Source organism: Rana temporaria, chromosome 2 (assembly GCF_905171775.1).
Source record: "Rana temporaria chromosome 2, aRanTem1.1, whole genome shotgun sequence".
Classification (NCBI taxonomy): Eukaryota; Metazoa; Chordata; class Amphibia; order Anura; family Ranidae; genus Rana; species Rana temporaria.
Genome location: NC_053490.1, coordinates 45112285 through 45129424, shown reverse-complemented (window position 1 = coordinate 45129424; position 17140 = coordinate 45112285). Strand labels below are relative to the sequence as shown.

General features: G+C 46.1%; 1 protein-coding gene across 2 annotated transcripts in view; it reads left to right on the top strand.

Annotated features, from left to right (window-relative positions):
- SLC36A4 (solute carrier family 36 member 4) overlaps positions 1–17140 on the top strand; it is a 363728-nt gene that overhangs the window by 37323 nt on the left and 309265 nt on the right. For both annotated transcript variants that reach the window (XM_040340141.1, XM_040340142.1), the window contains exon 2: positions 15458–15569. In XM_040340141.1, the coding sequence (XP_040196075.1) occupies positions 15458–15569 (112 nt within the window). The remainder of the gene's footprint in view (positions 1–15457; positions 15570–17140) is intronic.

Sequence of the window (17140 nt, the reverse complement as noted above, 5' to 3'; positions counted from 1 at the left end):
AGATGAGAGCAGGTTCACCCTGAGCATATGTGACAGACGTGAAAGGGTCTGGAGAAGCCGCGGAGAACTTTATGCTGCCTGTAACATCGTTCAGCATGACCGGTTTGGTGGTGGGTCAGTGATGGTCTGGGGAGGCATATCCATGGAGGGACGCACAGACCTCTACAGGCTACACAATGGCACCCTGACTGCCATTAGGTATCGGAATGAAATCCTTGGACCCATTGTCAGACCCTACGCTGGTGCAGTGGGTCCTGGGTTCCTCCTGGTGCATGACAATGCCCGGCCTCATATGGCGAGAACATGCAGCCAGTTCCTGGAGGATGAAGAAATTGATACCATTGAATGGCCCCCACGCTCACCTGACCTAAATCCAAAAGAACACCTCTGGGACATTATTTTTTTTTTCGGTCGAACCGGTGCCGCCAGGTTGCACCTCAGTCTGTTCAGAAGCTCAGTGATGCTCTGGTCCTGATCTGGGAGGAAATACCCCAGGACACCATCCGTTGTCTCATTAGGAACATGCCCTGATGTTGTCAGGCATGCATACAAGCACTTGGGGGGGGGGGGGGGGGGCATACAAACTACTGAGGACCATTTTGAGTTGTTGCAATGAAATTTCAGAATGGACTAGCGTGCTGCATAATTTTCGGGGTGTCTTTGAATTCAGCCCTCTGTAGGTGGATCATTTTCATTTCCATCAAATGATGTGCCATTCTTTCATTCCTAACGCATTACCCAGTCCATATCAGTATAGATATCCAGCATGAGATTTTTTCCCGTTGAGATCTGATATGTTTTCAAAGTGTTCCTTTAATTTTTTTGAGCAGTGTATGTCAGTATTACCTTTTACATCTCTGTATGTTGTGGTCGCTCAGGTGCTTATCTAATAGTTTCTTGAAACCATCGATTTTCCCCCCCTGCTGAGACCACCACCTATGGAAGGGAATTCCACATCCTTGCCACTCTTACAGTAAAGAACTCTCTACGTAGTTTAAGGTTAAACCTATTTTCTTCTAATATTAATGAGTGGCCACGTGTCTTGTTAAACTCCCTTCCGCAAAAAAGTTTTATCCCTATTGTAGTGTCACCAGTATGGTATTTGTAAATTAAAATCGTATCCCCTCTTAAGCGTCTCTTCTCCAGAGAGAATCAGTTCAGCGCTCGCATCTTTTCCTCAACGAATATCCTCCAGACCCTTTATTAGCTTTGTTGCCCTTCTTTGTACTCTCTCCATTTCCAGTACATCCTTCCTGAGGACTGGTGCCCAGAACTGGACAGCATACTCCTAAGTACGTCCGGACCAGAGTCTTGTAGAGCGGGAGAATTATCATTTTATCTCTGGAGTTGATCTCCTTTTTAATGCATGCCAATATTCTGTTTGCTTTGTTAGTAGAAGCTTAATATTGCATGCCATTGCTAAGCCTATCATCTACTAGGACCCCCAGGTTCTTTTCCATCTTAGTTTCCCGCAGAGGTCCCCCCCCCCCCCAGTGAGTAGATTGCATTCGTATTTTTGCCACCCAAATGCATTTTTTTTTTACATTTTTCTACATTGAACGTCATTTGTTAAATATCTCACTGGCTGTTTTTCAAATAACAGTAAAGATATTCCCATATTTACTTTTTACCTGCAGCTGAACGTTCTCTTGTTCACTTCCTGTAATCTGGAGACAAGGCTGCTTCCTCTGTTTCTAAATGGCTCCGTTGTCCCCTTTTGGGTTATGGCGCGCTGTACAGACTACAACGTGCCATCATTACTTCATTGTTGGAATTGCTCTTTCATTCATTAAAAGCCTTGGCATCTCAATGAACATGTAAGTCCTGCCAAGTGCTCCTGCTGCTATTAATCTGTGCAATGAGGTGAGGGACAGTAGCTGAAGCGGCTGCAGCACAAGAGGTTTTCTTTCTCGTACATCACGGGACACAGAGCGGCATATTCATTACTATGTGGGTTATATGGAGTACCTTCAGGTGATGGACACTGGCAATCTCAAACAGGAAGTGCCCCTCCCTATATAACCCCCTCCCATAGGAGGAGTACCTCAGTTTTTTCGCCAGTGTCTTAGGTGTTGGTCATGGTTTAGCTTACCTCCACATCCTTGGGATTAAGGTGGGCTAACCGGTTCTGTCCAAAGGCCTCAGTGCTAAAGTGGTCAGCAACCGGACCCCAAACCATTGGGGTGTAGCCCATAATGCTTTCTGTTCAGAGAGCTGGACCCTGGGCCCAGAACTTAGAAACCTTTGGGGGCCTAATGTTTCTGTTGCCAGGGTGCTATATGGGCCCAGGACAGTGGCTCCTTCATAGGAACCCAGGGCCTGAAGGTCTAGACGCCACCCACGGAGATGGGGGAAGATTGGACCTCTTGCTGTGCAAAAGTCCTGCGGCATGGAGCAGGTAAGTATTGGGGGAGCTTGCGGAACTTGGTTCTTAGCAGGTTCCCTACAGGGGGTGCACAGGGGGACAGGCCTGGGTATGCTCTGCATTGGCAAGGAATCACTATGTCTATGACAGAGACAGGATGATTCAATCTTTTTTCCCCAGTAATATGTGACCTCCCTGGTAAGTGTTGTTTAGCTGGGCTGCTGGCGCTAGGTGTGGGATCTCTGTAAGAGGGGAGTCTTTTTCCCATGCTAAAAGGAGGTCTGTGACCTACCTAAAGGGCTTACCTGCCTGGGTGCCTGCGCTGCTCCGTCCTCCTCCATGTATGATGGCCCCCGCCGACGCGCGCGCGTGCCCGAGATATAAACGATTTTCGCGCCGTTTCCGTGGTGGAGGCGCGTCCCGGTGGGCAGCGAATCACAAATAAAGGAAGGGGAGGTCCTTCCATTAGCTGCCAAGAGCTCAGTGTCATCCTGAGCTAGAGGAGAGGAGGACACAGAGCGGAGCACGCCGAGGACACCCGGTGGCGAAAGGAAGAATTGCAGTTTTTTCTAAGGACTGTCAAACCTACAGATAGGTTTTCTTTTCCTTTTTTCAGCAGATGGCTATTGGCAATACTTAGTGGGAGACAGAGTGGTTTCTTTTCCTCTTCAAAAAAAAAAATCAAAATCAAAATCCGAGGGCTCAGACACGGCTATGCCGCTGCTCTCCCCACAGGACATATCATGGCACGCCTTGATGGGACCTGGGGGATCTGGTGCTGGGGCTGATCCAGGTCAGTCCAACCCCGGCTTTGTCACTGAGAGAGTTCTTGCTGTTTCTTTAGGTGAACTAGAGAAAAGAATGGCAAAAAGGATAGCTAAAGCTATATCGGGTAGAAAGCGGACTAGGTCTCCGTCACCCGAGCAAGAACCCTCAGACACAGAAATCCTTTCCCTAGGGGAATTGGATAGACTTGACGCTTTGGACCAGGGTGGTTCAGAGATCGAGGATCTGGATACTGAGGGGTCTGGTTCAGCCTCCCAAGGGGAAAGTTTGTGGGTTCAGGCCTTAACGGACATGGTCCATGAGGCATTTAAGTTACCCATACCAGAACCTCAAGTATCGGCGGTTTCAGCTTTAGGCTCTTTAAGAACGCCTCAAAGCAACGCAGTTTTCCCGATCCATCCTCTACTCGAGGAGGTCATGTTTCAGGATTGGATTAAGCCAGATAGAGTCTTTTTACCACCTAAAAAATTCTCTGTTTTTATATCCTATGGGGGAGAAATTCTCCAAAAGATGGGCGCCCCCGGCGGTGGACGCAGCCATCTCCTATGTGAACAAATCTTTAACTTGTCCGGTGGAAAACGTACAGGTGTTTAAGGATCCGGTTGATAAACGCTTGGAAACATTACTGAAAGCCTCCTTTACTTCAGCAGGGGCGATAGTTCAGCCCGCTGTGGCTGCTATTGGAATTACCCAAGCATTATCAGATAAGACTAAGCAAATGCTTAAACTTATCCCTGCCCAGCAGGCAGAGGAATTTTCGGATATACCGAGGGCTATACGCTTTACGGTGGATGCTATCAAGGACTCCATCCAGCAGGCATCACGTTTATCCTTATTTCTAATCCATATGAGAAGGCTCTTATGGTTGAAGAGTTGGGAGGCTGAGCCCCCATGCAAAAAGCTCCTGGTAGGGTTTCCCTTCCATGGAGGACGACTCTTCGGAGAAGATCTGGATAGATATATTCAGACTATATCAAGCGGCAAAAGCACTCTCTTGCCAGTCAAGAAGAAAGCCCGAGGGCCCGCGTTTAAGCGCCAGCCCTCCCCGGGACAGGGGCCCTCTAATACCAGACAGTATCGACGGCCTCCTGCAAGATCAGGCTTTAACAATAAGCCACAAGGCCAAGCCACTGGGGGCAAGAAGCAGTGGTACCGCAAGCCTGCGGTGGTACCTTACCTGGACGACCTCTTGGTCGTAGACCACTCGTTTCCTGGCCTGGAACGAGCAGTCGCCCTCACGGTTCAGTACCTCGAGAGGTTCGGCTGGGTCCTAAATCGAGACAAATCAGCATTTCGGCCCACAAGGCAGCTGGAATATCTCGGCATGAGATTGGATACAGAACAACAGAAGGTGTTCCTACCTCTATTAAAGGTCAAGGCCATCAAAGAGCTAATACAAATAGTTCTGAGCAAGAGAAAGCCAACTGTTCGCCTATGTATGCGGCTACTAGGCAAGATGGTGGCCACCTTCGAGGCGGTACCGTATGCTCAGAGCCACACTCGCATCCTGCAGGCAGCCATCCTGTCAGCATGGAGCAAGAGGCCTCAGGCCTTGGAGATTCCTTTGCCACTCTCACCAAGAGTACGGCAAAGTCTATCTTGGTGGTTAAACCCTCAGAATCTCCTGAAGGGAAAGACGTTCAGTCCTGTGACCTGGAAGATAGTAACCACAGACGCCAGCCTGATCGGCTGGGGAGCAATTTTGGATGGTTGCACTCGCCAGGGCACTTGGGCAGCGGCAGAGAAGCAGTTGCCCATCAATATCTTGGAGCTCAGAGCTGCCCGACTAGCCCTCAGGGCTTGGACGTCCAAACTGCAGGGGTTCCCGGTGAGAATACAATCGGACAATGCCACGGCGGTGGCATACATAAATCACCAAGGGGGAACCAAGAGTGAAGCCGCTCAGAAAGAAGTGAGCTTGATTTTCTTGTGGGCAGAAGCCCATGTGCCCTGCATATCGGCTATATTCATTCCCGGAGTGGACAACCTACAGGCGGACTTCTTAAGTCGCCAGACTCTATTGCCGGGGGAGTGGTCTCTGCATCCACAGGTCTTTCAGACACTCTGCCAGAAGTGGGGAGTGCCGGACGTGGATATCATGGCATCGAGACTAAACAAGAAGCTAGACAGGTTCATGTCCCGCACAAGGGATCCCAGAGCCTGCGGAACCGATGCGTTAGTTTGCCCTTGGCATCAGTTCAAACTTCTTTATGCATTTCCCCCGCTCCAGTTACTACCCCGCCTGCTGCGCAGGATCAGGGTGGAGCACATACCAGTCATCCGGGTAGCTCCAGCATGGCCCAGAAGGGCATGGTATTCACTAATCCTGAAGATGGTAGTGGGAGACCCTTGGACTCTTCCTCTACGGCCAGACCTGCTATCGCAAGGTCCGATCCTCCACCCTGCCTTACGGCATCTAAATTTGACGGCCTGGAAGCTGAATCCCTGATTCTCAGGGGTAGAGGTCTGTCTCAGAAAGTAATCTCTACCCTAATCAGAGCCAGGAAACCGGTCTCTAGGGTGATTTATTACAGGGTCTGGAAGGCCTATGTAGGCTGGTGTGAGTCCAAGCGATGGCTTTCTCGCAAATTTACCATCGATAGAGTATTACGTTTTCTCCAGCTAGGAGTGGATAAAGGACTGGCATTAAGCACAATCAAAGGACAGATTTCAGCTTTGTCAGTGTGGTTTCAGCGGCCGCTGGCCACCCACTCGCTAGTTAAGACCTTCCTTCAAGGGGTCTTACGTATTAATCCTCCAGTTAAATCCCCGCTTTGTCCGTGGGATTTAAATCTTGTTCTGTCAAGTTTACAGAAACAACCTTTTGAGCCGTTGGCTGAAATTCCTTTGGTTTTACTAACAAGGAAGTTAGTATTTTTGGTCGCCATAGTTTCCGCCTGAAGAGTATCGGAACTGGCAGCCTTATCCTGTAAGGAACCATATCTTATTTTACATAAGGACAATGTCGTTCTCCGCCCTCATCCTTCCTTCCTACCGAAGGTTATATGCAGTTTTCATCTAAACCAGGATTTGGTATTACCATCCTTCTTCCCTAAACCTACTTCCAGAAAGGAAGGGTTGCTGCATACCTTGGATATTGTCAGGGCCATGAAGGCCTATCTTAAAGCTACAGAGAAGATCCGGAAAACAGATGTGTTGTTCATTTTACCGGATGGGCCCAAGAAGGGGCAGGCAGCTGCAAAATCCACCATCTCGAGATGGATTAAACAGTTAATCTCTCAGGCCTACGGCTTGAAAGGGTTGCCTCCTCTGTTATCATTAAAGGCTCATTCTACTAGGGCCATGGGCGCCTCCTGGGCAGCACACCACCAGATCTCTATGGCTGAAGTTTGCAAGGCGGCAACCTGGTCTTCTGTCCACACGTTTACAAAATTCTACCAGTTGGACGTAAGAAGGAATACTGATACAGCCTTTGGGCAGGTAGTGCTGCAGGCTGCAGTTTGAGACCCTCGGATTCCGGGGGCTCCCTTTTGAGTTAAATTTAAAAATTATTTTTCTCAACTAAGTTGGATTTATTATGATTTGAGTATATCTCTAAATTAAATCCTTTTGTCTTGGGAAGATGTTCTCCCTCCCCTCATTGTAAGCATTGCTTTGGGACATCCCACATAGTAATGAATATGCCGCTCTGTGTCCCGTGATGTACGAGAAAGAAAAAGGGATTTTTAATACAGCTTACCTGTAAAATCCTTTTCTTGGAGTACATCACGGGACACAGAGCTCCCACCCCTCTTATGGGGACCATTTTGGGAGGCATACTGCTTGCTACAAAACTGAGGTACTCCTCCTATGGGAGGGGGTTATATAGGGAGGGGCACTTCCTGTTTGAGATTGCCAGTGTCCATCACCTGAAGGTACTCCATATAACCCACATAGTAATGAATATGCCGCTCTGTGTCCCGTGATGTACTCCAAGAAAAGGATTTTACAGGTAAGCTGTATTAAAAATCCCTTTTTTCACCGTAATGGATAGAATAAAGGTGAAAAACCTTGAGACTTTACAACTACTTTAACCACTTCGAGACCGGTTCACGCCGATATACATCGTCACTTTGAAGAGGGCTATCTTTGTTATGGCAGCAGTTAGCTACGTTAACCCCAGTATCTTCTTCAGCGAGTGAGTCCGGTTTCTGATAAATGTGGCCACTGTGGCGGATTCGCTGCAAGATCACCTTTATCGGTCATTGGAGAGGGGCCCCCTCCCCCCGCGCTCTGGTGCCCTCCACCGTTGACCAGACCCGGAGGCAATCGGGTCCTTTTCCGTGTGTGGTATGGAGCTGAGTGAGGGGAAGATGGCCCCCACCCAGCTCCATACCATTGCAGGGCAGAAGCGACGTCAAAACGTCACTTCCGCCCATAGCTCTTTAAAGGGCCATGTTTATTCCATTTATTTTATTGCATTTTAGTGTAAATATGAGATCTGAGGTCTTTTTGACCCCAAATCTTATATTTAAGAGTTGTTTATATTCCTTGTAATAGGAATAAAAGTGTCAAAATAAAAAGTAAAATAGGAAAAAATAAATAAAAATTTAACGCTCCCTCCGCCGAGCTTGAATGCAGAAATGAACGCATACGTGAGTATCGCCCACATATGAAACTACTCATGTGAGGTATCGCTGTGATCGTTGGAGCGAGAGCAAGAATTCTATCTCTAGATCCCCTCTGTCACTCAAAACATGCAACCTGTAGAATTTTTTTAAACGTCACCTATGGAGATTTATAAGAGTAAAAGTTTGTCGCCATTCACGAGCGGGCACAATTTTGAAGCGTGACATGTTGGATATCAATTTACTCGGCAAAACATTATCTTTCACAATATGAAAAAAAAATCGGCCCAACTTTACCGTTTTATTTTTTAATGCAAAAAAGTGTATTTCCCAAAAAAGTGCGCTTGTAAGACTGCTGAGCAAATATGGTGTGACAGAAAGTATTGCAACGACTGCCATTTTGTTCTCTAGGGTGTTACAAAAAAAAACAATATATAATGTTTGGGGGTCCTAATTAATTTTCTAGCAAAAAAAAAATGATTTTAACTTCTAAACACCAAATCTCAGAGGTCCTTAAAGTGATTGTAAAGTCCTTGTTTTAAATTTTTTTTAAATAACAAACATTTCATACTTGCCTCCACTGTGCAGCTCGTTTTGTACAGAGTGGCCCTGATCCTTGACTTCTGGGCTCCTCCCTGCATCAGATAACCCCCTAGGAGAAGCGATCTCCCGTGGGGGTTACCTTGCGGGCGTACTCCCGTTACCAGCATTTGCGTCCATAGACACGCATGCCGGACTCGGCCCAAACCCCCTGGCCCCCGCGTCATTGGATTTGATTGACCGCAGCCGGAGCCAATGGCAATCTATCCAATCGACAGCCGAGACCCTGTGGAGAGAGGAACAACGTGAGAGGTAAATTTGGGCTCAGGTAAGTAAAACGGGGGCGGGGGGGTGGGGTTAACCGGTTGGGCGGTCACTGGCAAAAAAAAATTCACGATAATGGATAGGATGCATTAAGGTGAAAAAACACAAGGGTTTTCAACCCCTTTAACCACTTCCCGCCCAGCCTATAGCAAAATGACGGCCGGGGCGGTGGTTCAGTTATCTTGACTGAATAACACATTTCAAGGCTTCCCACTGTGTCAGGGGATTAGTGTCATTAGACCTATGGTCCAAAACAAAGTTCCGGATGGCAAATTTAATGTCAGCAACACAGGAGTAGTCCTCGAGCAGATTGTCATTTAAACTCCAAGAAAAACCCCTACGGGATTTGGGTAAGTGATCTAAAGCGAGATATACAGGGGCATGGTCCGACCAAAGAAGATTACCAAGAGATGTTCGCACGGGAACATCTAAAAGGGATTGGGACACAAAAAAATAATCAATGCGACTATATGAGTTGTGAGAAACCGAATAGTAACTGTAGTCCCTCTCCAAGGGATGTTGAGTGCGCCAGACATATACTGGGTGTGCGTTGTGTATAAGTGATTTAAAGCGGGGGTTTACCCAAAAAAAAATGTTTTTAACATTACATTCAGCCAAGTTGTCAGAATGACAATCGGCAGTTTTTTTTTTATTTTATCCCCGTACATACCGTATTTTCACCGCCGCTTCCGGGTATGTCTTCTGCAGGACTGGGCGTTCCTAATTGATTGACAGGCTTCCGACCATCGCATACAGCAATTAGGAACGCCCAGTCCCGCAGAAGACATACCCGGAAGCGGCGGTGAAAATACGGTATGTACGGGGATAAAATAAAAAAAAACAGCCGATTGTCATTATGACAACTCGGCTGAATGTAATGTTAAAAACATTTTTTTTGGGTGAACCCCCGCTTTAATGTGCGTCAATGCAGAATGAGCAACACCAGACTTGCCAGATCAACAGCATCCACGGTAGGGGAAAGAGCCACATTAAAATCTCCTCCCATCGGTCAGTTATCCTTCGGTCAAAAAATGTAGAACTTGCTTTAAAATTGAACCGATGGACGCCTAAGCGATCGGTCAAAACCGATGGTTAGTATGCAAAAGCATCGGTTAAAAATCCACGCATGCTCAAAATCAAGTCGACGCATGCTTGGAAGCATTGAACTTCGTTTTTTTCAGCATGTCGTTGTGTTTTACATCACCGCGTTCTGACACAATCGTTTTTTTAACCTATGGTGTGTAGGCACATCAGACCATCAGTCAGCTTCATCGGTTAACCGATGACAACGGTCCTTTGGACCGTTCTCATCGGATGGACTGATCGTGTGTATGCAGCCTAATACTTCCGGTTCAAAGGATTTCTGAAAAGCTATTGATATCCCTTTCGACTTGGCCTGCGGTGCTATGGTACCAAGTAGGATAGAAGCGGTTACGGAGGGCAGGGATACTATGAGAACGGAAATGAGTTTCCTGCAGAAACAATATTTTAGTACGTGTCTTATGAAAATGATAGATTATCTGGCTTCGCTTCTCCAGAGTGTTAAAACCTCTACAGTTGTAAGAAGAGAAAGTAACAGGACTATATACTGCCATTACTATGGTAACCGTGGGAGTGGACGAACCAACACATGCCTCCCAACTTATTGAGATGAGAATGAGGGACACCTATCAGCAAAAGTATGTAGACTTATGACACACACCCCCTTAAAGGAGAATAAAAATAAAATAAAAAATAAGATTTGTTAAACCCACAAGTGCTTTTTTTACCACTACTATTCCTTTATATTGGGTTTTGGAATTTACAAATGTAGCAATTTAGAAATCAGAAGAAAGGTTTAGCACTGGAAAACACTTTTTGATAGATAAAAAGTGCATTTTATATACAACTATATAGATCAGACCAGAGGGATATTGTTCCAAATCAGGGACAGTCCCTCGAAATCGGGGACAGTTGGGAGCCATGCCAACATGAGAAGTCCCTAAAAAAACATAATGTCGGATCAAGGGGGAGCATAAGACAGCGCAGGAAATAATTGAGAGGGGAAGTAGAGCAGAAACAAGATGGAGAAAAGAGGAGAAAGACAAAGAGCAGATAGGTGGTGTCGCTTATCCCATTGGCTTGGTAAGAGAAGATGTAAACATATGAGAAAGGGAGACCACCAGTGAATGAGATAAAACCGGCCACTAGGTGGCGCAATAGCACTCAAAATCAAAGGAAAATACATCCAAAAATAACAAAACAGTCTAATCCGTAAACGGTGCATCACAAGGCACTGTAAGGCCTAAGGGCGGTGTCGTGGAAGGTGCATAAAGCAGCTCCCGATCCCAGCCACCCACAGGATGATAATAAACAAAATGAAGGGAAAAAAATTAGGGAACCTCAAACATTTTGGAATAATGGGTTAGTGCAACCTTTAGGGGAGAATGTACAGGTCTGGTAGGAACATGCCTGCAACATCGTTGAAGAGAATGGAGTCTTGCATGCTCGCATAATTTCCTTCTTGATTTTATAGGAATGCACCCTGCATAATGTGTCACGCACAAAGGAAGAATTCGAATTTCCCCGGGCCCAAGGTCCTGTGTACTCTGTCCAGCTCCAAGGGTGCATCCGTAGGTTTCTGCAACAGCTGGTTAAAAATGCTGTAGCAAGATATTTATGGTCAACTGATTCCTGAATCCCCCGTATGCGGATGTTATTGTGGTGGTTGCGGTTCTCTATGTCATCGTACTGGTGCACAATCTGTTGGATCATGACAGTATGGCAGTTTAGGGTCTCGTCGTGGGATTGCAGAGGCCATCTGTTGTGTTTTCAATATCCTCCATGCAGACACCCAGATCCTTTTTGGAGCTCATTGATCTTCTGCCTGTAGGTCTTTTCAATACGTGTCACAGATTGTTCAAAATCAGACTTGGTGGGCAGGGATCTAATATAGGAATGCAGGGATCACACTTGTGTCTGAAAGTCCCAGCCATCCCTTGAGCAAAGGGATGCGTGGGAGAGGCTATGGTATCGCCTTGCGAGATGCTCAGAGCCTCCTGGGAAGGGGGAACGACTGCGGGTGTTCACCTGAATGTCAGCTATGTAGTCGGATCGGGCGGGGGGAAGACGGCGCCAGTGCCATCTTGGAAGCCTGCTTGCTCTGTGCTGCGGCTGAAGAACAGGGGGAAAAAATGCCCCAGATCTCTGTCCGAACGTCCCCCTCCATTCTTTTTAGGGTCCTTATTAGGCTTTGGGTTACCCATCTGAGTGGCTGTGAGGAGGTTTGAGCCGTGTGGTAATCCTGCGGGTGTCTCAGGGAACGGGAGCCATGCTGAGACACTTCTCACTACTCCATGCACCAAGCCACGACCCTACTTCACACCTTTAAATGGACAACTGCATACCGCCCACTAAATTGATGTCTCACAAGGAAGAGGAAAGGGAGCCGCCAATAGTGTAATATAGATCTATGAAAGTGAAATAAAAAATAAAACGCAGTTGTAGGAAACTCACAAAGCTGAAATGAGTCAAGGACTCTACCAGCATTAACCGTGTATGGTTCAGAACCAGAAGTGACGTCACTTTGGCTCTGCGCTACGTGTTGCGCCACTAACCCACATGGCTTTTTCAGGGTGCTGTGTCCTTGGAGCTGCTACATCTGCATCCACTTCTGTGGGCTGCTTCCACTCAGCTCCAGGGTGGATGCAGACACAGCAGACAGCGGCTCTACATGAAGGACAGAGCTCTTTTCTTTTTTTGATTGCTATTGGACAATGGAACAGGAGTGCCTGGGCACAGTCACATATCAAAAAGCACACTTTTCAGGAGGGAGATGAACGCCAAAGGTAATTTTCTCTCATGGAACTGCTTTGGCACAATTATACTTTCTATACGTTCTTTTTAAGATGACAAATATTCACGTACAGTCCACTTTAACTCCTGATCACGCACCATATCTATCATGGCAGTTGAATATCTATTCCCATCTTCTATGCTTATGGAAAGCTTTGATTTATACATTTCAGTTTTACCTAGAGGGATCATGAAGCACGCTGTATTGAACTGCTTGCATGAAGCGAAGTGGATGATTTTTGTCTCTGGCCTTTTAACACACAAGCAACAATTCAAGAGCCGGCCCTCACAGTAAATCTCGCTGAGGAGCTTACCAGGGTTATTGGACATCCATTAACTGGATTGCAGTCCCTGCACTTCAAATGAAATCAAGCTCTATCTGGCTTGTCTGAAGTCAGAGATTGCAAGGTGATTTGTAGCTGTGCTTTGGTCTGCACTATTAAAGGCCAGCCTGAGATCTATGGAGTTGTTTCTAAAGGAGCAAAAAAATAAATAAATAATAATTACATATATTTATCGGTTTTACCAGGCGCTTCAGCTAGGGTGAAACCTGACGAGAACAGAAACATTTTACCGTACAACTCTCTACGCTATAAGATATTTTAATGGTTTAATAAAGTTTATTTTTGATGGTCCTCTATGTCTTGTTTTTTTTGTTTTTGTTTTGTACTCCCTGCTATTTTCTTTTTTCTTTTCAGATACTTTATTTAACTACATCCAACCCCGAAAGGTTTTACCCCCTTCCTGACCAGAGCACTTTTTACAATTTGGCACTGAGTCGCTTTAACTGGCAATTGCGTGGTCATGCAATGCTGCACCCAAACTAAATTTGCGTCCTTTTTTCCCCACAAATAGAGCTTTCTTTTGATGCTTTTTTGATCACCTCCTGCGGTTTCAATTTTTATATCCCCAAAAATATTTTTAAAAACCAATAGGTAGATTCACAAAGAGTTAGGCCGGCTTATCTACAGATAAGCCGACCTAACTCTGAATCTAAGCCGGTCTATGTTTAAGTGTATTCTCTAACAGAGGTACACTTAAACATACCTAAGATAGGCTGGCTTGCGCCATTCTATCTTAGGCTGCAATGTTTCTTTTGGCCGCTAGATGGCGCTGCCATTGCGGCCGGCCTAGATTATGTAAATGAGGGTCTACGCCGATTCCCAACGATTTACGAGCGTACGCCGGGCATACACCATCGAGTTACGTCGTTTCCGTACGCGATAGGCCGCCTAAAGTTATTCCACCTATGAGGTGGAATAACAATGTTAAGTATGGCCGCCGCGAGGTTCGAATTTTTTACGTAGTTTGCGCAAGTCGTCCGCGAATCGGGATTTACGTCGTTTACGTACGCGTCGAAATCAATAGGCCCGTACGGCCTACTTAGCCGCAATGCGCACTGGGAAATGTAGTCGCCCGGCGCATGCGCAGTGTAAAAAACGTCAAAAAACGTGAGGTCAAGCCTCATTTCAATAATACACGCCCCCCTCCCAGTCATTTGAATCAGGTGCGCTTACGCCCGCTCGTTTTAGGCTACGCCGCCTAAAATTTGAAGGTAAGTGGTTTGAGAATCACTTTTAACCTAAATAATTTAAGGCGTGTAGCCTAAAAATAGTAGGCTAGGCCGTCCTAATTTTAGGCGCCCGTACGTGAATCTACCCCCAAATTTCTTCATCAGTTTAGGTCAATATTTATTCTTCTACATATTTTTGGTAAAAAGATCGCAATAAGCGTGTATTGATTGGTTTGCTATACTATTGTACATGTTCTGTTAATGGAATCTCTATTTCTATCATATTATTGTATATGCTCTGTTAATGGACTTTTGTTGATAATTTATAAAATTCAATAAAATATTTCAAACATGAATCACAGATGGTGTCCTTCTGCATATGCGCAAGATCATTCATTGGTATGGGACTGGTCTTGCAGCCTCCTGGGACATGTGATGTGTCCTAGGAAGCCACGGAGGGATCAAGGGTAGGGGACGTGCCCAAGTACATGTCAAAAGTGTCCGATCTGTCCATCGCAGTACTGCTAAAAATCACAGATCGCTGCCATTACTAGTAAAAAAACATCCCAAAAATATGTAGAAGAATATATATTGGCCTAAACTTATTAAGAAATTTATTTTTGTAAAAACATTTTTGGGGATATTTATTATAGCAAAAAGTAAAACATTATTATTATTATTATTATTATTATTTTTTTAAATTGTTGCTATTTTTTGTTTATAGCGCAAAAAATTAAAATCGCAGAGGTGATCAAATGCCACCAAAAGAAAGCTCTATTTGTGGGGGAAAAAAGGAAGCAAATTTCGTTTGGGTCGCGTGTCACACTACCGCGCAATTGTCAGTTAAAGCGACGCAGTGCCAAATTGTAAAAAGTCCTCTGGTCAGGAAGGGGCTTAAATCTTCCGGGGCTGAAGCGGTTAAAATATACAAGGCTTCAGAAAGCTAAATGTCAAACCAGTTAGACCCCTTTCACACTGAGGGCGTTTTGCAGGCGCTATAGTGTTAACTATAGCGCCTGCAAAGCGCCCTAAAACAGCTGCTCCTCACACTCCAGTGTGAAAGCCTGAGGGCTTTCACACTGGAGCGGTGCACTGGCAGGGCGTCAGAAAAAGTCCTGGCAGCAGCTTCTCTGGAGTGCATTAGGAGCGGTGAATTCGCCGCTTCTAATGCGCTCTGCCCTTTGAAATCATTGGGCAGCGCTGCCGTACCCCCGGCAAAACGCCGCTGTAGCGCCGGTTTGCGGGGCGCTTTTAACCATTTACGGCCGCTAAAAGCGCCCCGCTAGCGGCCGAATAGCGTCGCAAATCCAACGGTAAAGCGCTGCTAAAAATAGCAGCGTTTTACCGCCGGCGCAAGGAGAAGGAGCAACTGGGTCATCCTACAGTACGTTTTTGTTTCTAGTTGGGATGTGAGCTTTCTATATGGAGATTCCCAGCCTCAGACATAAAGTCATGTAAGGAATTGTGGCGTTTCTATTGGTTAATTCTCTCTAGTCACGTTTCTTTTACTTTTGATTTGTTCCACAGAAATGGAAGTGATGAAGCCTCTGATTGGAGAGGAGGGAAATACTGATGAGCTTTCTGATGACGAGCACAGCACCCAGAGACATTACCACCCTGACAATGAGGATGGCCTGACGTATGTAGCCCATAATTCATCTTGTTGTTAAGGTCATATAGGTGGTATCTTGTAAGTCTTGGCATATCTGGTATACAGCTGTAGAGACGGTACAATCAGATGGTCTAAAAACGACCTATGGGCGTCTTAAAGCGGGGGTTCACCCGTACATAACACTTTTTCCCCTTAGCTTCATGCTCGTTTTGTCTAGGGGAATCGGCTAGCTGTTTTAAAATATGTGCTGTACTTACCGTTTACGAGATGCATCTTCTCTGCCGCTTCCGGGTATGGGCTGCGGGACTGGGCGTTCCTATTTTGATTGACAGTCTTCCGAGAGGCTTCCAACGGTCGCATCCCTAGCGTCACATTTTCCGAAAGAAGCCGAACGTCGGTGGGCAGGCGCAGTATAGAGCCGTTCGGCTTCTTTCGGCTACTAGTGACGCGATGGATGCGACCGTCGGAAGCCTCTCGGAAGACTGTCAATCAAGAAGGAACGCCCGCTCCCGAAGACCCATACCCGGAAGCGACGGAGAAGATTCATCTCGAAAACGGTAAGTACAGCTCATATTTTAAAACAACTAGCCGATTCCCCTAGACAAAATGAGCATCCATCTAAGGGGAAAAATTGTTTTATGGGTGAACTCCCGCTTTAAAGGTAACCTGTACTCACAATGAACATATAACGGTAAATCTTCTTAGTACTTTGCAAGATTTTTAACCTGGACAAGTTAAATTGTTCGTTTAGATTTCTCTGGTTGCCTGCTTCTTCTGAGTTATTTGTCCAAGCTTAGACAATTGCGCTGTCATGCGACGTGGCTCCCAAACAACATTTACATCTCCCCCCCCCCCCACAAATGGAGTTTCTTTTGCTGGTATTTGATCACCTCTACGGTTTGTATTTTTTGCGCTATGAACAAGAATACAGCGATAATTTTGAAAAAAGATATTGGGCCGGATTCAGATACATTGCAGTATCTGTCGGCGCGGCGTAACGTATCTCATATACGGTACGCCGCCGTAACTTAGGGCGCAAGTTCCGTAAGCAGAAAGAACTTGCTCCCTTAGTTACGGCGGCGTAACGTATGTGTGTCGGCGTAAGCCCGCCTAATTCAAATGGGGATGATGTGGGCGTGTTTTATGTAAATTCACTGTAAACCCACTTATTTGACGTATTTTACAAACGGCGCATGCGCCGTTCGCGGAAAAATCCCAGTGCGCATGCTCGAAATTACGCCGCAAGTCGTCATTGATTTAGATGTGAACGGAACTTGCGTACAGCCTTATTCGCGAACGACTTACGCAAACGACGTAAAATTTTCAAAACTCGACGCGGGAACAACATCCATACTTAACATTGGCTACGCCTCATATAGCAGGGGTAAATTTACGCCGGAAAAAGCCTAAAGTAAACAACGTAAAAAGATGCGCCGGCTGGACGCACGTTTCTGAATCAGCGTATCTACCTAATTAGCATATTCATCGCGTAACTATACGGAAGCGCCACCTAGCGGCCGGCGTAAATATGCAGCCTAAGATACGACGGTGTAAGACACTTACGACGGTCGGATCTTAGGGAAAGCTATGCGTAACTG